Below are 22,356 nucleotides of genomic sequence, written 5' to 3'. Positions count from 1 at the left end.
AAAAAGCATTGAATTGATTCTCCTTAGTTTACAGATGCGATTCAGTGAGATTGGGATTTGGCTTAAGGGACAGTAACAGGGCTATAATTCCAGGATATACACATATGCCCTAGGTTATCTGAGGCTTCCATTTCATCTTGATTTCAAATGGCTGAGGTCAACTATTTCACCCTAAGTCCTTCTAATATGTTTTCCATGGTCTGCTCTAAAAGGAATGCTCGAGTTCAGTGTTTGGGGAAGTATTTGTTCAAATTTAAGCTGGTTTCTTGACTTTAGTACCTCTCAGAAAATTACATTAGTGTGCCCTGTGATTCTTCAAGGAATAGTTATAGCATTTTTGATCACTGGAAATTAATACCTAAAAGAATTGATGTTCAAATAATACCCTTTGGAACTTATACTTCTATTCTAAACATGCTCCATTTTTTCAGGTGTCCTGATGAAGTGATTTGCAGACATTCTAAAACTCATTTAGGCACGTTCAGGACTATATACAGGAAACCTTGTATGTAGACACAGTAGACATTCATGAAGCCTCAATGAAATTACTTGAAAGGCCTCTCCAACCACAAATTTCACATTATAGAGCCATCTGGGATTCTATCATTTTTTTATTCATTTGGGCAGATATGGATTTTTTAAATTACTTGGAGCCAGAGAGATGGACCTTCTCTCTTTTTTCTTCTTTAAATTTGAGTTATAACTGAAGTACTCTAAATTATACATATGTAAAGTATGTTATTTGATCACTTTTGACATATGTATATATGTAAGAAACCATGATCAAAATCAAGATAACAAATAAGTCCATCATTCTAAAAATGTTTTGTGCTCTTTTGTAATGCATCTTGCTGTCTACCCCTCCTAGTTATGGATCTGCTTTCTACCACTAAAGAATGCTTTGAATTTTCTAGAATGTTGTATAAAAGAAATCATAGAGCTTATATTCTTTCAGGGTTTTTTGGGGGGGTGTCTGATTTTTTCACTCATACTAATAATTTTGTGGTTCATCTGGGTTCATATGCATAGGTATATGTCATTTTTTTAAACTGCTGATTAATTTTTCAGGCACAATAAATCATGATTTATCCATCCATCTGTTGATGGAGATTTGAATTGTTTATAGGCCTTGAGTATTAAAGTGGTTAATGAATATTTTTGAACAAGTTTGGGGTGGATATGTTTGTGTTTTGGGGGGATAAGTGTTTGGAAGAGGAAAGGCTTGGTCATTTTGTAGGCCTGCTGTTCTTTTTAAATAATGCTATTAATCCTTTCGTGTGAACTAGTGTACTTATCTTGCTCTTCTGTTACCCCTAGGAGGTAAAGCAATGGGAGAGACAGTAGGAAAGGGAGTGCCCTATGAAAAAGTTAAAGAGGAGATGATTTGGATTGGGGCATCAGGGAAAGGCAAGTTTTGTTAGGCTTCCAAATCTGTGTCCTGGGAAGAGTGAAAAGGAGGGCGTACTCAAGTATTAAGTTCCATAGACCGACTCCTTATTTCTCACGTGGTCCTTTACAAGTGGAAACTTGTCTCTACTGTATTGGAATTTCTAGTATTACTTTCCAACCATCCTATACCCTCTGTGATCCTAATGATGCATATCAGCATTGCCCTGGTATTGCCCCCAGCTTGTTTGCTTCTGCTGATGGCTCTCGTCCCCTGATGGGTCTCTGTCTCGTAGTTGCTTCCTTGTCAAGAAGAAGAGTGGGGAGGTGTCTGTACTTTTGGAGACAGAATTGTTTTCATTCCTTTTCTAGAAAGGTTTGAGATGGACTTTCTTAACTAGGTCATTTAGTACTTATTGTTGCTCATATGATTGTAAGAGTAAATAAAGGTAAATTATAGACAATATTTTATTTGATAGTAATAAGATAATAAGAAATGAGACTACTGTGATTTTTCACTTTTTGATATAGCATATCACCTATTCATTTTGGATGTCCTCTATGAGCTAACACTAGGTTTGTAGCAATCTATTAAACCAGTATTAATTTTGTAAAATGACATATTTGCACACTTTCTTTTTAAGAACAAGTGTTATGTAATATCAGAAACACTGATTTTAAAATGTTTTCCATTCTAAAGGGGATTATGTCTGAGAGTATTCTTAAAAAATCAGCACTGTAACTTTTTTCTTCATATCCACCATGTTTTGTTTTACACTTGAAGCTGTGGTTTTTAGAAAGTTTCAGGTTTTGCTTATTTTTTCTGGAAATTTTTTCTAGATAGTGAAGTCCAAAAGAAATTATTTGACATTGACTCTGATGGAGAAAACCAAAACAGTTAGGATGTTGAATGTCAACTGTGTTCTGTTGCATTAGTTATTGATGTTTGCTATAGTGTGTTCCTGTAAAAGTATGAATGTAGTCACCATTCTGATTGGAATATTTGAAAATACCAAAAGGGACTTTTCTGTTAAAGGTGGAAAAGATTCTACTCTGTCTTAAGTACCTTGAAACGAATGCTAATTAAAAAAAAAAAAGTTTTTTTTGATAGAGAACATGCTAGGAGATAGATGATTTCAATTAGGCTTCCCATAGAGCAGCCTAGGACTTTGAATTTTAAGGTAATAATTTTTTGTACCTTTTTTCTCAGTATGACTTAAGTTAAAATGTACTTATGTATATTTTTATAGTTCCTGGCCTGACAGGAGTCTGCATGGTACTGGTGCTGTTCTTGATGATTACAGCTTCAACATATGCGATACGGTGAGTGTCAGAGCCATTATTTTGATGTTTCTTGGTCAGACTATTTAGATTTCCTTCAGATTATCTTCATTTTCATATGTAGAAAATGTCTTGATTAACCCAAATGCTTAGTTGATGCAGTATTCTGGTTCCTGTGTAACTAAGAGGGAAATAGAGACATTTCTACATATAATTTCCTGTTTTGGAAAAATCTTTCAGTCAAATTTCTGAGTGAGAAGGATTTGAGTATGGGGATGTTTCAAGTAAATATTCCCAAGTGGAATAAAAGGAAGATGTGGTTTACTAAACATTAAAAAAATATGCCTCAATAACTTAGAATAGGGCATTACTATGATGTACACCTGAAACTAATATAAGAAAACTATACTTTAATTAATAAAAACAGAATAGGACTTACTTGCAAAAATGACCAAGGCCTTGAACTAAGTGATAGTTGGTAGAAAGCCCTGAAGAGGACTTTGCCATATCTGAGAACCTGCTAAGTCATAAAGGTGCCATTACAAGCTTGTGAGGAAAGGAAGGCTTAAGTGAATGAAATTCTAGCTCAGTGACAAAGTTAGCTGTGAAAAATTGCACCACTGAAGATTTGGAGGAAACTTTAAGTTATATTTATCAGTGCTCATAATCGACAAGGGGAAATATAGGAAATATTTAGCTATCTAAAAATATGAAAACTAAAACTCCTGAATGTCAATATACGTATAAAAATTGGAAAGTAAACATGTTACTGGGGAAATTATTACACCCACATGGAACTATGCATGCTTGTTAAGCTGCTTCAGTTGTGTCTGACTCTATGAGCCTCTGGACTGTTGCCCACCAGGCTCCTCTTCCATTCTTCAGGAAGGAACACTGGAGTGGGTTGCCATGCCCTCCTCCAGGGGATCTTCCCGACCCGGGGATGGAACCTGTGTCTCTTATGTCTCCTGCATTGACAGGCGGGTTCTTTACCGGCAGTGTCTCCTGGGAAGCCCTGCTATGGAACTAGTATGTTCTTAAATTTGAATAGTTTACTTGCAACAGTTGAGAAATATGCTGTAGAAATGGGTAATTACTGTGAACAGGTAAGTCACAGAAGAAATGAAAGCAAGTAACACACAAATGAAATAACACCCTATTCCAAGATTCTGGAGATGTATGAAGTCGAGTCTGGATTCGGGGAGACAGGCACTCCTACTTCTATGATTGGGTTCTTGATTGATAAACATGTCTTATAGAGCAGTGGGGAGTGTATATCAAAAACTTTACACAGTGTGCGTCCTTTGATGTAATTCCACTTTTAGAAATTTAGATTAAAAAGATCAGATCTATGCAAGAAAGTTTATGTTATAAGGGTGTTACGGATCTTGTTTGTGGTAGCAATCTGTGACTGGAGTAGATGTGATTGTATTGGTTATTGCCTAAACTGGGGGTTCTAAAAGGTTTTGGGGGTTGTATGAGAATCATCTAAGCTTTTTTCAGGTAGCTTCCCTCCACCTCCAAGAGTCTAATATTTGAACATCCACTCAGGTATATGAAATAAGTAACTGATAGTCTTTTTACTTCTTTCAAGCAGTTTATAGGTTGTGTTGATTGTACCCTTCCCTTTTTAAAATCTTGGTCTTCCCCCAGGGCAGTAACACAAGGTTTTAAAGTTATATACTGTCTAGAGAAATCATAAAAATTTTGATGAACATTTATTTATCTCCATCTGAATTTCCTTCGAACTACTCTCAAAATACATAATAGGATAGAAACATTCGTTGTTTTTAAATCATTTGAAAATTGAGAATATTGATAGATAAAGGCAGCAGTAGTACACATTAGCAGACTTGCCTGCTCCTTAGCCTTACATCATAATTTAAAAATAAACACCTGATTTTAATTTTTCTGTGTATCTTTATTTGAAATACAAATAATCTTCAAGATGATAAAGTGTTGCTTATAATTTCTTCAGTTTTCTGCAATGGTATGCTAATATGTTGATATTAATAGATAAATCTCAGATGAATTCATATTTCAGTTTTCAGTAGTGACATGTATTTGAAAGGATGCTTGCTTGTTTTATAGAGATGGAGTAGGAAGTGAAACTGAAATTAAGTTATTTTTTTTTTTCAGAGTTTCTAACTATGACATCTTCTGGTATACTCATAATCTCTTCTTTGTCTTCTACATGTTGCTGATGTTACATGTATCAGGGTAAGTTTAATAACTGTTTTAAAAACCACATGTGCTTAAAAATGGGGTAATGAAAGATAAGCCTATAGAAATTTTCATAGGAAATGGCAAAATTTTTGGTTACTGGAATTGAGGGTAGTGTCGAGTGGGATGAATTGTTCTATTTTGGACGTAACATGTTTTAATGAAACTAGCCTAAAAGTATATTAAAATGGAAAGACAAAATTACTTCTCCCACAATGTTGTAGATTTTAAAGCCTTCTATAATTATATCTTTTCTTCTAATTTTTTAAAAAAATTTCATCGGAGGGGATATATGTATACTATTGTAGTTATATCTTGATAAACTTTAAAAGAAAATGAGCAGGAAGTGAAGAACTTCAATGTATTTAATGTTTGAATTTTCAGGAATTCCTTATGTCTTGCTGCTGCAGAGTTTGTAACAATGGAGTTAACAATTTTTAGTTTAAGAAGTCCTAGGGGCACTAGTATTTGCAGAGAAAGCCAAGGATTTACAAGGACCAAAGAAAAACATCTGTGAAAAACACCAGAAAATCACAGAGGGAAAAGCGATAGCTTCCAAGTGGTTACAAAGAATATACCCCAAATACTCTGAAATGTACTTGGACCCAAGCAGTATACTCAAATGTACGGTGCTTAAAATAATTCATTATGAAAAAAAAAATAATAATTCATTATGTTAGAGGATGTAAGTAATATGCTTTTTGTGTATATACATGTCTGTATGATCACCATAGTGGACCTGTGGTTTTAACACTCACACTAGTATGACACTGTTGTTCGGCACCAGATTGACTTGGTTTAGTAGAAGGATACAGGACTGGAAACAGAATGTCAGCAGGATAATGTCAGATGCTTCTTCAGTGGGAGTCCCTCTAGATGTTCAGGAACCTTTTCCCACCTTCTCTGCATTACCTCCTATGTAGTAACTGAGTTTTAAGATGAGATCGTATGGGTAGATAAGGGCTCCTTCACCTTGGGGAAGGCTCACACTCCACAAGAATCAGCCTCTTGATAAGGATCCAGCTTTCCTAAAGGGATGCTCGCAGTTGCCAGCACACACTGCATCAGGAAGCTGAGTCAGCATCCTCCCCGTCCAGATGTGTTCCTCCGGTAGCAAACATTGCTGACTGGTGACACAGCTGTCCCTCCTTGTTTGTCATAACCCGGAAGGTTTCCAGGGAGACGTATGTGGAGGAAAGTTCCGGCCTGCTGTTAATTTTTTCTCCAGAATGTTTTATAATATACTTTCTCAGTACAGTAAATCTGATCCATAAATGATATACTTATCTCAAGCTGCATGTTCAAAATGTTTTTCCTCCAATTTGGGAGGCCACTGGTTTAGATGTCAGCATTTTATGGACCTCTGTCTCCCATGTCCTGATTTACTGTCTCCCAGGTCCTGGTTTAGTCTGTTCTGTATCATGGTTCTAGAACATATAATTGTAGAGCATTAGACATATGACTGGGCTTCTCTGGTGGCTCAGAAGGTAAAGAATCTGCCTGCAGTGCAGGAGACCCGGGTTCAATCCCTGAGTTGGGCAGATCCCCTGGAGAAGGGAATGGCAACCCACTCCAGCATTCTTGCCTGGAGAATCCCATGGATAGTGGAGCCTGGCAGGCTACAGTCCATGGGGTCACAAAGAGTAGGCCACAACTGAGAACTAAAACACACACACACACACACACACACACACACAGATATATGGCCACACATAATCCTGACTTCCAGCTAGCCATGGCTGCCACATAGGGAAGAGGGCTGCAGTCAGTGGAACCTCTGGGTTCTGTTCTTTTCCCTTGTGGGGCTAACATCTTCTGTAGCACCAAGAAAGCCCTTGGTAGAGAAAATCTGCTTTATATTCTGTTCTTTAAATGGCTTGCTTGGTTGTCCAGGGCTATTATCATAAAAATGGACTATGACTAAACAGATGTGCTACTAATGATAATACTAATTTAAAACATTTGCATACTGTTTACTGTATGCCAAGCATAAATTCAAAATGATTTAGATGCTTAATACTATTAAAGGATTATAGTTTTATAAGGATAAATGATACTGTTAAACACCCTTTACATAAGAAATTAGGTTTAGGGAGAGTACATAACTTGCTAAAATTTGCTTAACTGATGTATCCTGCTTTCAGATCCAGGCATTCTGACACAAAAACCCATAGTGTTTTATTTCTTTATTTATTTTTTAGAGAGTTCAGTGCTTCTAAAAATTTGGTTTTAAGTTTTTTTTACCAAACTTACTCATTTTTAATGGAAGGAAAATTGCTTCCCAATATTGTGTTGGCCTCTGCCGTTCATCAGCATGAGTCAGCCGTAGGAATGCATGTGTCCCCTCCCTCTTGAACCCACCTCCAGCCTCTCACCCCTTCCCACCCCTCTAGGTTGTTATGAGTTCCCCGAGTCATCCAGCAAATTCCTGTTGGTTGTCTGTTTTACACATGGTAGTGTATATGCTTCCATGTGACTCTCCCCATTCGTCCCGCCACCTCCATCCCCTCACCAACGTAAGTTGTTCTCTATGTCTGCAGCTCCATATTCGCCCTGTAGATAGGTACATAAGTACCGTCTTTCTAGATTCCATATATATGTTTTTCTCTTTCTGACTTACTTCAGTCTGTATAATGGGGAACGCCTTTGAGTCAGTTCTCATGATGTGGATGAACATAGAGCCGATTATACAGGGTCTTAAGTTTTTATTTTTAAAGTTTAATATCTCGATTTACCTGGGCTTGTTCTCTCTAGCTATAACAGATTAGAGAAAAATATAATTTGCTGATAAAATTAGTTATGCATTTTTTTGCCTTTAAGCTATACTAAATTAAAGTTCTGAAAAGATCTGTTTCTTTGTATTTCAAATAGAGTCACTTTTCAAAGGTTCAAGAGTTTAAATAGACTAGACTTCTGAAGTTTAGAGAGTATTAAGAGTTCTTTCTCCATTTTGGGGGGAAATACAATATATATTTAAATCTTGATTTTACTTTTGTGGAACAGGGGTCATAAACAGAAAGTGACTTTAATTTATATAAAGAAATAACCAAACACATCTACAGAATGACTTATATACTTAATCTATTATACTGACTGAATTAATAGTTTTTTGCATATTATAGATAAATATGAAGAAAACAATTATTCTAATACTGAAATGTGTCATGCAACAAATATACAATACTCTAAGCATTCTGTAGTACACATATTTTATGAAGTTTAATTTTTAATTGACAAATAGAATATATTTAAAGTGTACAAGCAAATTAATACTTATCTATCACATTACATAGTTACCTGTTTTTCTGGCATGAACACTTGAGATTTACTCTCAGCAAATTTCAAATGTACAATATGGTATTATTAACCATAGTCACTGTGCTGTAAGTCAAATCTGTTGAATTTATTCATCTTCTAACTAAAAGTTTGTAATTCTGTCAAGTTTAATTTTTAATAAAGCTACATAGATTATGCTGCTGGTATGGGGTAAAAACTACTACTGATAAATCTTACAGCTTTTTCAAAATGGAACATTTCTCAAAATGTTCTTTCTTATTGCAAAAGGTCTATCTATAAGTAAATCTATTGAAGCTATTATTTGTGCCAATGTTGAAGACTTAGATGTATCTTTATTTATAAAATGCTTTGTTAATTTTACTCTCTAGCTTTTGGTTATACAAGTAAAGTACAGCTATTCAAAACAAGCTTCTTGAATTTATTTTGAAGTGCCTGATAGAGTATGCTTTAGATTTGAACAGAAGCTCACTCTTTGTTGGGCATTTGCTTTTTCTCCATCAATGTGGTGAGTAAAATAATAGGGTATAGAAGAACAATGTAATATATAAGCTTTAGTCTCCCAGCCTTGGTTATTATTTTAAAATTTAAAAAAAAAATCAATTGAAAGTGCTAAAGGCAATTTTAAACTACATATTTTCCAAGTGTAAACATACTATATTTTCCAGGATTCTAGTAGTGCAGAAAATTGAAGGATCAACATGGGCTAGAAATTGTAGACAGTTTTTTAATTCAATAGCAAAGCTATTTGAAATTGTTGACTTTTATAAGGAGGAGCAATTGCTTTATGTAATTTTCTAAAGTCAATTTTATTTTTATAAAATCTTGTTTTGAAGAAAGTTCAAAAGATGATTTTGACCAAGATTCTTTCAGTCTCCCTACAGTATATCTAAGTAAATTTCTAATTTTGAAAATCCCATTCTGTTTTTGGAAAGCTCTAATTTTTATGAAGTTATTTCTCTTTTGAAATAGATTCCAGAGCCCACATTCTTAACTACTAAATCAAGCTGGCTATTGGCATGGCTTCCCTGTATCCCATTTAAAGCTGGAAATTGAAATTAAATGTGGTGCTCCTGGGGTATGCAGTCTATTTTGGCTAAGTGGAAATCTTAGCTTTGCTCAAAGTATTACTCGCAATATTATTTAGGATCCAGTTACCTTGATTGTCTTCTGTGTGCTTAGTCGCTCAGTCGTGTCCGACTCTTTTGACCCCATGAACTGTAATCTGCCAGGCTCCTCCATCCATGGAATTCTCCAGGCAAGAATACTGGAGTGGGTAGCCATTTCCTTCTCCAGGGGATCATCCTGACCCAAGAATCAAACCCTGGTCTCCTGCATTGCAGGCAGATTCTTTACCAACTGAGCTACGAGGGAAGCCCAGTTACCTTGATTATGCATGCCTTTAGCTTAACCTAGTTTTTATTCTTTTTGCCTATGTATTTGATTTTTTCCCATTAGTATTTATAAGCATTCCTATTGCCTGGCACCCTAAAAAAGAATATGTCATATACACTAAACTCAATTTTTTTTCCAGTGATTATATGGATTTTTAAAACACATTATTTTTTTCCCTAGGAGATAAGTGTGACATGGCAATTAAGAGCTTACATCACTTACTAGCTGTAGGACCTTGCCAGATAATTTGTCCTTTCTTTTTTATCCATTACATGGGATTAATAATAAAATATCCATATGATAGAGTTGTCTCATAGGTTTGAATAAGTGAATGCAGCAATGTAGGCAGAATATAGATATGCTGAATAAATGTTAGCAGGAAAAAAATTATATTTGCACTAATACAAATACCTGTGTAAGGAAGAAACTCCACATTTAGTTGGTTGAACAATATTTTTTTTTTATAAACACACATTTTTTTTTTTCAAGAGCCCAGATTTTGCTATCAGCAAAGTAATCTGGTAAACATGTAATGAAAATTGCTTAGCAGATCAGAGAATATTCCTTGAAAGGGCAACAATCTTTATAATGTTGTTAGCCCTCAAGAGGGCAATAGATTTTAATTATAAAGATTTGAGGACTTTAAGACAAACCTTCTCCTAAGGAATTTTTTTTTTCTCGTTTTTAAGTACACTTTTATAGGAGATTGCTATTTTTACACTGTATTTAAAGATATTTCAATTCAGATGACATTCAGGAAAAATATTGAAAAGCCAAAAATGTTTCCTCTTTCCAGACATAAATGTAGCTGGATGTTTCTTTCTTCATTTTCATTTGAAAAACTCATCAAGAGGAGAGATATACTGCCATTCTCACTTGCTGATAAAAGGGATATTGGAGGGAAAAGCAATTATGAATGTCACAGAGTCTCAGCCCAGAGCCTCACCGGACTCCTTTGAAAGGCACATGGAGGGAACACGTTGTAAATGAGATTTGGCACCTTAGCCTCTCAATTTTAAGACAGTCAGCGCTCCCACTGGCTTTAGCTCTAGGAAGTGTTGCATGGGTGGTAATTGTATTTTACTTTTTATTTACATAAGAGGCAAAATATTATGTGAGAATTCTGGAAAAGAAAGGGGAAAGGTCCTCCTCAGTTGTGTGGATGACAGTGAGAGCCAGATAATAGTAAACATTAATAACTGAGCCAGCTGGACTTTTCAGACCATATTTTATTATTATACATAAGTGATACCTGAATTATTCTTTAAAACATAGCTTTCTGCCATTTGGAACTACTTACTGGCATGAGTTTGTTGTAGAGCATGATTTATATTCTGCTTAAATCATTTTTTCAGAAACTTTGAAAGGAGTGGCTTTTTGTGAGCATGTTTCTAAAAACATTTATTCTTTAAACCCAAGGAACACAGACTTTGTCAACAATGACAGTGAACCAGAGGCATTGTCAGCCTCATAGGAATTAAAAGTCAAGAAGTAACCTGGGGCAGACAAATACTTATGAGATGAGGCTTATTGTGTTGGTTTATCTTTCTTCTGCTATGCCCTCAGGAGGAGGAAATTATGCAACATAGTTAAGTGTTAGAAGTTGCTGGTTCCCAAGAATCTTCTCTTTTAGAAGCACTTGAACTGAGGTCTCCTTTTACTCACTCTGGTGTGGAGGGAGGAGAGGCTTGTGGGATTTTCTTCCTGGGGAGAGGCACCTGCCCTTAGAATGTCAGATGGGAACTTGGCAAAGCCACGTGAAAGGAAGGCCCGGAATCTGTAGGTTAAGCCAAAAGTAGTACAGCATCGCCGACTCAGCGGATGTGAATTTGAGCAAACTCTGGGAGACAGAGGACAGAGGAGCCGGGTGTGCTGCAGTCCACTGGGTCACAGAGTTGGACACAACTTAGCGATTGAAAAACAGCAACAAAAGGAGAATATTAATAGGCTTCCAGGTGGTAAAGAATCCACCTGCCAGTGTGGGAGATACAAGAGACACTGGTTCGATCCCTGGGTTGGGAAGATCCTTTGGAGTAGGAAATGGCAACCCACTACAGTATTCTTGCCTGGGAAATCCCATGGACAGAGGAGCCTGGCAGACCACAGTCCGTAGGGTCACAAAGAATCAGACACAACTGAGCACACACATATGCACGAATATAAAACCTTAGGTGAAAGGGAGAAAGTCAGGTGATAGCTGAAGTTGTAGTTGAATAGAAGAAAATCCCAGTGCAGCCTACAGCCTATTATACATCTGTGAGTTAGAATACAAAAGAGGAGAAAAAACACAGCAGGGTGATATATCCTCGGTAAATTGGAGTGTTTTTGAGGATAGGGTTATTCCCTTTTTAAAAAGCTTTCTATTTTGTGTGGGGGTAGAGCCACTTCACAATGTTGCGGTGGTTTCAGGTGTACACCAAAGAGACTCAGCCAGACATATACATCCATTCTAATCCCCCAAACTCCTCTTCCATCCAGGCTGCCACACAGCATTGAGCAGAGTTCCATGGTCTCTACAGTAGGTCCTTGTCGGTTAGGATAGGACTATTTCTTCCTCATCTTTATCTGTGAAATTCCTTTCACAAGTCATCATTCGCTCAGTATTTGCCGGATTACGTGGAATTGTGTTAATTGGCCTTTATCTAGGAATGTGTTGTCTCTCTAGGCCCTTACAATTTTCTTCAAATATGAAAGTATTGCAGACAGCAATAAAAATAATCTGTGTATTTGTTTAAATGTAACTTGGCTTGCCACTCTGAGCCTGTCACTTACATGTAGTGCTGTTTAGATAATAAGTTATTATGGCAACAAGAATATCAATTCATGTGCCAGAGGAATTAACTTTGAAGTCTTGACTATTTTGGTTGTATTGTAGACTGGCATATTTTTATTGGAGATTTTTGTGTGCCTCTGTGGCTAAAAATTCTTTGGATTGTGGGAGAAAATTTTTTATCTCTTTGTCTTCTTGCACTTTTTGGTTTTTAATTTTTCACTTAAAATATATAGGGTGAATAAAATTTCTGAGAAGGTAAGTCTTTGTTATATGTAATCCAAAGTCCCCTTACATCATATTTTTATATTTTCCATATGTTAATAAATATAATGTTCTATACAACTATGACCTTTAGATATGTATGTATTTTTCCCATTTGTAATTTCCCATTCATAGGATTTATTTTCATTCTTAGGTAAAAATGATTTTTTATGTAATAATTCCTAATTAAAGTCTTACGATTTATTTACTTTTGTTGATATCTTATCCTGAAAGCCAGGTAAAGGTGGGAATTGAGATTATGGGGTATTTTTTGTCATAAGGATGCCATATGTATAGATAGATGTAAGTAATATATTTAAGACATTCTCATGTACATAAATTGATTTTTACTGTATGTGTGTGTATGTGCATGCATGCTCAGTTGTGTCCGATTTTTTGTGACCCCTAAACTGCATCCTGCCAGGCTCCTATGTCCTTGGGATTCTCCAGACAAGAATACTGGAGTGGGTTGCCGTGCCCTTCCCCAGGGGATTTTCCCGACCCAGGGATCAAACCCAGGTCTCCCGACCAGGCAGGTGGATTCTTTACCACTGAGCCGCCAGGAAAGCTCAATTTATGCTACAAGCTACACTTATTAATGAATTTTTTAATCTTCTAAACTGTGAGTTTACTTTCTCCCCATTTTGAGGATGGAAATAATGAACTTCAGACCGAATACTTTCTCATGTAATTTTAACCTAAGTTTTTCTCCTGGGGCCTTATTTATAATAACAAGTGGTTCTGGCTAGAGGTACAGGGTAAGAAGGTTGGGGAGGAAGGAGAAGGAACAAGGGCTAAATTTATTATAAGAAATATTTCCAGTACATCAGTGTTTTTCTGAAATGTGGAATAATCCTTTTATCCCACACTGCCATTTTAGTAAAGCCTGAAAGCAAAGGAAATAGTAACAAATATTGGATGCTTGCATATTTTTTCTTTCCTAAGAGATCAAAGGCCTTTCCTTTATAAACCTGTTAAGTAGAGGATAACAGGTACTATCTCTCAGCTGAGGAAGCTTATTAGAATGACCTATTTTACTTTGCACACTTAAGGAAGGTTTGAATCTCGATCCTAGGTCCTTAGATTCCAAGGCTTTGTTTTGCCAGCCGGACAGTCTGTGGCAGGATACTTAATTGCAGGGCTTACTACAAAATGAAAATACAGGGCCCCTTGATAATAAATTGTTAAGCATTTGAAGATGATGGCGACAGAGCCAGTTTTGTGGAAACGCTGTTGAGTGTTGAAAGTGCATCTTGAAATCCTTATGAGTGCAAAAACAATAGTGTCCACAACCACCTATTTTGATACACCATAAAGTCATTGATTTCTTATGATTGAAGAACACTGGACATCCCACAGATACTTCAAAATCTCTCTTTTGGAGCATAATGCCCCAAAAAATTAGTAGTAAGCATTCTTATTCCCACAGTCTGTGTGCCTCCATCCCCTACTGTTTCACTGTCTTAACTTGGCAAGACTTTCTGCTTTCCAATTGACTAACATCTTTTTCTTTCCTTTTTTCATTTTCAAATGATTTTTCATTTGAGAGATAGAACAGTATAAGAATGTTCCTTTTATTTTAACTTTTAGATGCACTTGCCATATCTAAAAAATTATATAGTTATTATTTGCTTTGAAAAATTAATTCACTAGAAATACATTGAAGACTTAAAACATGCAAGAAACTTGCTGGAGAGTTGAAGAGATTTGGCAGTGAGTGTGGTTATAAGGGGAATATATAATGCACAAGATATTAGCCCTTCTACTAGTTTGGGAATAAACAGTGTATTTTGTTCATTGTAATCGCTCATATTGGAATTCCATTTCCCTATCCTGTAACACTGGGATCTCCATTTCCTTCAGTTGCTTCTCCCATGAAGCCCTTTCCAGAATGTCATAAGCAGAGTTCATCATCTCTACATACTCTTTAGAGGTCATTACACATCTATAAAGCATTACTCATTTTGGTTTTTTGTTGCTGTTCTTGCTTTCATATCTAATTATACCCATTAAAGTTGTGGTATGGCTATTCAATTTAGATTAATTAAAGTGAAATAATATGATAAATTCAATTTTTTGCCTGTACTACCACACTTCAACAGCTACGTGTAGCCCATGGCTAGACAACAGATTTAGATCATTTCCACCATCACATAAAGTTCTTTTGGATGGCAGTACACTCAACCGTAAGCTTCTTGAAGGCAGGGGCTATATCATTTAAATTAATCAGTCTCAAAAATTAAATAACAATCAGTGTGAAATAGGTATATCTCAGTGGGGCTGTAGGGCAATGAGGAAGATCAGAATTATTTGGCAGGTAGAGAAGAGAACTGTGCATTTTTTAAAGCATTACTTCAAGTGAGTTTTGTTATTGCATTAAACTCTAAAGAAAGGCAGGTATATTATGTCTGCTGAAATAAATATAGGTACTAGGGATTCAAATAAATCATAGAGACCACATATTGAACTCAGTTTTAACAAATGCTTTCACAGTGAAGTAACTGGATTAAAAGATGATATTTGATTTTATCTGTCAATCCAGTGTCTATAATATTTAATGTACATTCCTATTCAAAATTCACCTGATGCAAAGAGCTGACCTACTAGAAATGACCTTGACTCTGGGAAAGACTGAGGGCAGGAGAAGAAAGGGACAACAGAGGATGAAATAGTTGGATGGCATCACTGATTCACTGGACATGAATTTGAGCAAACTCCGGGAGATGGAGAAGGACAGGGAAGCCTGGCGTGCTGCAGTCCTTGGGGTTGTAGAGAGTGGGACATGATTTGGTGACTGAACAACAACAGAATTAAAAATTCTTCAGAGTGGAAGTATTTTAGGGGCTTGACATATAGAGATGTTTATTTAAGGTTGCATGTTCTAAGAAGTTCTGCACTTCAGTTCAGTCACTCAGTTGTGTCCAACTATGCAACCCCATGGACTGCTTCCCTGTCCATCACCAACTCCCGTATCTATCTGCGCCATCCCGTAGTTCTGCACTAGTACCAAAGAAATGAACACTTCCTACTTTTCACTAGTACAGTGAAAAGGTAAGTTTATTGCATTTCATTGAACTTTAAAAATAACATAAAATTATTGGTTAGCTAGAAATATACTACTTCCTTTTCTAGATAGATAGAGCCATGTAGAGCCATAAAACTGTATTCATTGCATACATTGGCCTTTGATTTCAGAATATTGTTCATAAGTAGAATGGAAATTCTGCAGGGAGAGCAAGCCTGGTACACGGGAAGGAGCATGGCCTTTGGCTGACTTGACCACTGATTGACAGTGTGGTCTTGGGCAGACCACCTAACAGTTCTGAGTGTTTTTGCTCATTCTAAGATGAGGAGACTGACCTTTTCTTATTCTAATTTTTATTGGAGTATGGTTACTTTACAATGTTCTGTTAGTTTCTGCTGTACAGCAAAGTGAGTTACCTATATGTACACCTATATCCCCTCTTTTTTGAATTTCTTCGAGGCCACTAATCTTTACCACACACATGTATTATGAAGTTTGTGGAAATAGATTAAATAGATTAAAGCAGCAAGCACTTGTCTGGCATGTACTACCTCTCCTTTTAATACTAAGTTCAAAACCTGCCACTGTCCTACCTTTTGAACTCCTCAGTATCTTTACCACCTAATTTATCCAAAGGGCTTCCTTGTTGGCTCAGATGGTAAAGAATCTGCCTGCAGTGCAGGAGATGCAGGTTCAATTCCTGGATCAGGAAGATCCCCTGGAAAAGGGAATGGGTACCCACTCCAGTATTCTTGCCTGGAGAATTCCATGGACAGAGGAGCCTGGTGGGCTACAGTCCTTGGGGTTGCAAAGACTTGGACACCTCTGAGTAACTGACACATACAATTTATACAAAAACCCCAAGATTTTGTGCTTAATTTTTTTTTTCTGATGAATGGTAATTTTTGTTTGTTTATCATTGTCTGTAGATCTTTTCTCCTTTGTACGTGTTCCTTCAATGACAATAATTATATTCTGAAACAAAGAAAATACCACTTTAACGGGCATAGTCATAGGTAACCTATGCCATTAAACTTGAGAACAGCTTAAAATAACATAAAGCTCTCCAAATTAAAAGGGATTTTAGAAAATTTTGTGCTACTTTATATACCAGGAACAACATTGTTTACTTGATTGGACTGGCCTGAAGATTTGTACTGCATGGCAGCAACATTTATCCTAATAAGGACCATTTGTACATGGGGTAATGTCCAACCTGAATGATGTTGTTTATGACTTAGGAGAAGGAGAATGATGTTGTTTATGACTTACATTCCTTTGCCTGATGTTCAGCAGCCCCTTCTCTCTTTCTTTCTCTCTCACTCTCTCTGTCTCTCACACACACACAGACACACACACACTCTATATCTGACCTAATTTCCAGGTTTTTGTTCATATTGAACGCCTTTCTTTGATGTCTCCTTCTTTAACCAACTTACTTGCTTTGCGTGATACAGGTTTTTGGAATGAGGGAGATCAAGTGTCTGAATACCATGCCATTCCTTTCTCCAAGGGATCCTCCCAACCCAGGAATTGAACCCAGGTCTCTTGCATTGCAGGCAGATTCTTTACCATTTGAGTCAAGCCCCATGCTTTGACTACTACTGACCGAATCTCTGACCTAAACAATATGGGTTTCTCATCTGTAAAATGGGAATGAAAACACCTTATATGTTATTTTGAAGTTTAAGTGGGACATTCGCTGTTAATGTTGTTTAGTTATTTAGTTTTGTTAGTTATTTAGTCACTAAGTCGTGTCTGACTCTTTTGCGACCCTGTGAACTTTAGCCCACCAGGCTCCTCTGTTCATGGGATTCTCAAAGCAAGAATACTGGAGTGAGTTTCCATTTCCTCCAAGGGATCCTCCCAACCCAGAGATCTGACCCATGTCTCCTGCATTGGCAGGAGGGTTCTTTGCCACTGAGCCACCAGAGAAACTCAAGTAGGAAATAGATGTTTACAAATTTTCTGACATACTTTCTTAGTAAATATTGATCTGTCCATCTGTCATCTTTTTCAAATGAAAGTTTTGAGGATCTAGTGTTCCAGTGAGTTAGCATGCTGTATAGTAAGAGGTGAAGAGCATAGAATTTGAGTCAAACCTGGATTCAAATCTTGGCTCTGCCACTTACTTGCTGGGATGTTACTTAATCTGTTAAAATAGTTTCTTAATTGATAAATAGTTATTCCTATTTACAGTAGTTGTGAGGATAATGTGAAATGAACATAAATTGTTTTGGACTGAACCTCATACTTACTATACATTACTAAGCTGTCATTAAATCACTCTACTGAAATCATCACCAGTGGTCTGAGTTATGGTCAGCTTCTCTAAAGATATCTTCTAAACTGGATTTTGAGTTTCTGAAGGTTTAGGAGCCAAATTTGAGTATTTCTTGAACTCGGTAGCACCATCTAGGATCATGCCGGTTGCATTATGCCAGTTTGTTCAATTTATGGCCAATAGAAAAACTGCTCCAGACTTTTGGCCTGTCCACCTGTCAGCCACTACCCTCAGGGTACTCAGTAGGAGCAGCAAGTTTGGGTAACTCGTTACTTGTAATCAAAGCTGTACCAAATTATCAGATTTTCTAAGTAGAATGGCACAACAATTGTATTATGTGACTAGAACTTTATAAAGAATTACGTACTTCTCTCACACTTGTACAATGTCCGTGCATTTCATTCACTACTTAGAAGCTCATTGCATGTACTGTGTGTTCTCTGATGATTAGTTATGGGAAGAAAGTAAAATAAAATGAAGAGTGAAAGGGAATTGAACATAAGCATAAGGAGAAAATGAGAGAATGATCAGGTTGAGTAGATGGTACATTACACCAAAGACTGACTTAGTTATTGCTTTCCTAACTTTCATATATTAGATCTATTTCATATCGTTTTTCTTGTTATAGTCTTTGTCGTTTTAAAATATTATCTTTGCAAAAATCATTTATATAGTTACTGTAGCTGTGGTAAACTTAAAGATGTACTTTTCAAAATACACTGAAATTATATGGGTCATTTAAAACATGAAGGTTTAGGGTTAGGGTCAGCATGAAGGGTAATTTAAACACTCTTAGCCAACCAAGAAAAATAATTTTGGAAATGAAAATTTTCATATTTTCAAAATTAAAATAAACATTTCAGTGCTTTTCAAGGTCCTACCTTTTTCTTCAAGATTTACTTATGAAAAAAAAAAAAAAAAAGTAAATCTATGATTTGATGCACTATCCCTATGAAGTAGATCTTACTTAACTCCTTTTGATAAAAAATACAGAACAGAGAAAGTTGAAGACTTGTCTTAAATCTCACAAAATATGAAATAATCAGAATGGGATTTTAGGGTTTTAGGTTTTCCTTCCTGATTCATTATTGTGAGCCTTTTCTGTGGTTCTTGTTTATGGAGAAATCGAAAAGTAAACAGGTTTAGGGTCTGATGGAGTGTATTCATTTTTTTCAGACCATGGGAGATGCACACTTCCAGTTTCTGTTATTGTGTTTGTTTAACATTTCCCTGTGAATCAGCAAGGCTTGTTTTGTCTCGTCTTAGCCAAATCAAATGTGAACCCTGTACTTTTCCATTTGTGTTTAAAATTATGGCGAAAGTACTCATATTATAGTGTTTATTGAAGTGAAAACTTGTATGTGATTTTATAAATGCTTAATAGACTTGAAATAAAAGCTGTCAAATGCAAGAATATTTGGAAAGATTGCATGTGTCTTCCCTACCATGTATTTATGGTGTATTTTGGGGGAGGGGAACCAAATTTTTTAACGTAGTTCCATGGTAATGAATTTGTTAAGATTTTTAAGATTTCTCAATTAATGTTATATAAGGTATATGAGAAGCACTTCTTGAATAAATGGTATGTGAAAGTCAACAAGAAAAAAGATTATTTTACTATAATGTGCCTCTGATTTCAAGTTCCTTTTTATCTTTGTTTTTATTTTTTTCTGAACTTTAGAGGGCTGCTGAAGTATCAGACTAATTTAGATAGCCACCCTCCTGGCTGCATGAATCTTAATGGAACCCACTACCAGAATACTCATTTACCAGGGCATTTCTCAGAACATTTTCATGAATCTTCTCCTGGAGGATTTTCAAAGCCTGATGAACTTACCCAGGACACGTTTGTGAAGATTTGTATGGAAGAGCCCAGGTTCCAAGCTAATTTTCCACAGGTCAGATTAGTCCTATGCCTTTACTGGTCTCTGCAAAGTCCATGTTCCCATAAAAAATTGATCAGCATTGCATTTAAACATGTTTTTGAAGGTAATAAAGCAATTATTCTTACAGAAGAGAATGTTTCAGGCTGTTTCAGTAGCAAATTAGTACCTGTTTTTCCATAATAGGCAGCCTACAGTTCAATGAGTAGATCTATGATATTACAGAATATAGAAAATTCCTGTTTAACTCATCATATGATCTTTGCAAATTGTGGCACTGGTGCTTACCATAAGAAAGGTGGCAAAGATACGTTCCTTATGCATTGACAAAAGTAGGTTGAATAAGAAAAATAATAGTGAAAAACCTAGTACTACTACTAATAATTATTATAGTATAGTATCGTATTATGTATAATATTATAAACAGTAAGCTGTAAAATAAATTTATTGAATGCTTAATATCATCTGCTAGGGACTGTGCTAAAATATATTGTATGCTTTTTTAATATTCACAATAACTCTTTGAAGCAATTACCATCATCCTTAATTTTCTGATAAGGAAATTATGGTATAATATTATTATGATACAATATTATGTATAATATTATAAATACTGAGTTGTAAAATCAGTATATTGAATGCTTAATACCATCTGCTTGGGGCTGTGCTAAAATACATTATATGCATTTTTTTAAATATTCATAGCTCTTTGAAGCAATTATTGTCAACCTTAATTTTCTGATGAGGAAATTGTGGTTTAAATATGTAAATATACTCTGACCAACGTATGTAAACTAACTTGTAGGAGAAGAACAGTACAAAACCAAGTTATCTTGCTCTTAGAAAACTTCTTCCCAAAATACCCAACTAGTAGTTTGGTAAGAGTCATAATCTTCCCTTGTAGCCGTGGGAGCTGCCCACATGGGTATCACACCCTGTATTCTGTGTCTGTACCAAAGGAAAGTCGGGAAATAGTGAAATTGAATGTCTGTTTTAAGAAGAAGAAAAGGGAGTCAAGAGATAGCGATTTGTAGATGCCTTTGGAATGAGTGTGTTTGTCTTGTTTTCTTATTAATAATAATCCTCTAGATTTCTTTTAAGCTTTACAATCTTCAGAGCTTTTCTGGCTTCACACAATGCTTTATGTTAGGGAAGGCAGGTATTGTGAGTCCCATTTTACTTGTGTGATGCCCAGAGGCTAAGCAATGTCCCGAAGTTTCAGAGCTTGTCCTGTGATGCTTACTCTGCACACAGTTTCTAACTGTTGGGTTGGCCAAAATGTTCATTTGGGTTTTTCTATAAGATGGAAATGCAAAAATCTGAATAAACTTTTTGGTCAACCCAATAAATGTGAGGAGCAGGCATGATCTGCATGGAATAAGGACTTTCTGGAATAACTCTGTAGATTAGGATTTAAAAGGTGACCATGAAAATACATTTGGGTTGGGGGCCTCCAAGTGTTGAGAGAGATAAAGTGTGTAGTTGTAGGAGAAAGGTTGACCACACAGGCTATGCAGTTATCCTGGGATGAGCGTTATGCCTCCAACATACATGCAAAATTGTCATGGTTTCCAAATTCTAAATAGTATCTTCTGTTCGTGTTATATTATGTAAAAGTAAATTGTGAACAACACATGTGGTATGCCCATATTTGAAAATATATACATATACATATTTTACATTGGGTATACATTTTGTATATGTATATTATGCATGCATATTGTGTGCATTAAAAATACCTAGGGTTCTCTTTTTTTTTAAACAAAATTAGACTGGTACATTTTTAACTAAAATACTCCAGATTTACTTAAGCTTTTATTTCTCTTTCTTCCTCCTTTAGAGAAAGATATTGTATATATACAACATACATTTCTTGTGGGCCCAGAAGGATATATGAAACAATAAACTACCTGTTAATGGTAGTTATACCCTTGATAGTGGCTTGAGGGTAGGGTCCAGACATTACTTTCCCTTCTATTTTATACTTTACTCTTGTTTCAGTAAGTTGCAGTGAGCATCTGTTGCTTTTTACTCATTTTTCTTTACACTTTGTTATTTCAAATACAGATTAAATTATCATTGCTGTATTATTACTGTAATGTGTCAAATAAGCAGTGAGGCAGGATATAAAGAGTCCTATAACACAAGTATTTCTTAAAGTGTATTTCAAAAATTCTCCATTAGACCTGGCTTTGGATTTCTGGACCTTTGTGCCTATATTGTGCTGAAAGGCTTTACAGGTGTATCCGGAGCAATAAGCCAGTCACCATCATCTCAGTCACAAGTCATCCATCAGATGTCATGGAAATCCGAATGGTCAAAGAAAATTTTAAAGCAAGACCTGGCCAGGTAAGTCAATGTCCAGCAACTTTTAAAATACCTTTTATCTGTTTTTTCAAAATTAGCATTATTAAGATATTTGAACTTCTTTCTTGGTCATTTAAAAATTGTTTGTTGCTTTTTAGTACATTATTCTACATTGTCCCAGTGTGTCTGCATTAGAAAACCATCCATTTACTCTCACAATGGTAAGAAACTTGTTTTTTGATTC

General features: G+C 35.9%; 1 protein-coding gene across 3 annotated transcripts in view; it reads left to right on the top strand.

Annotated features, from left to right (window-relative positions):
- The window catches only part of NOX4 (NADPH oxidase 4), a 177,753-nt gene that overhangs the window by 51,557 nt on the left and 103,840 nt on the right, over positions 1-22,356 (top strand). For all 3 annotated transcript variants that reach the window (XM_061120442.1, XM_061120435.1, XM_061120427.1), the window contains exons 7-11: positions 2,637-2,709; positions 4,807-4,887; positions 19,604-19,820; positions 21,990-22,154; positions 22,271-22,333. In XM_061120442.1, the coding sequence (XP_060976425.1) occupies positions 2,637-2,709; positions 4,807-4,887; positions 19,604-19,820; positions 21,990-22,154; positions 22,271-22,333 (599 nt within the window). The remainder of the gene's footprint in view (positions 1-2,636; positions 2,710-4,806; positions 4,888-19,603; positions 19,821-21,989; positions 22,155-22,270; positions 22,334-22,356) is intronic.

This window comes from Dama dama, chromosome 2, assembly GCF_033118175.1.
Source record: "Dama dama isolate Ldn47 chromosome 2, ASM3311817v1, whole genome shotgun sequence".
Taxonomy (NCBI): domain Eukaryota; kingdom Metazoa; phylum Chordata; class Mammalia; order Artiodactyla; family Cervidae; genus Dama; species Dama dama.
This window is presented reverse-complemented; position numbering and strand designations above follow the sequence as displayed.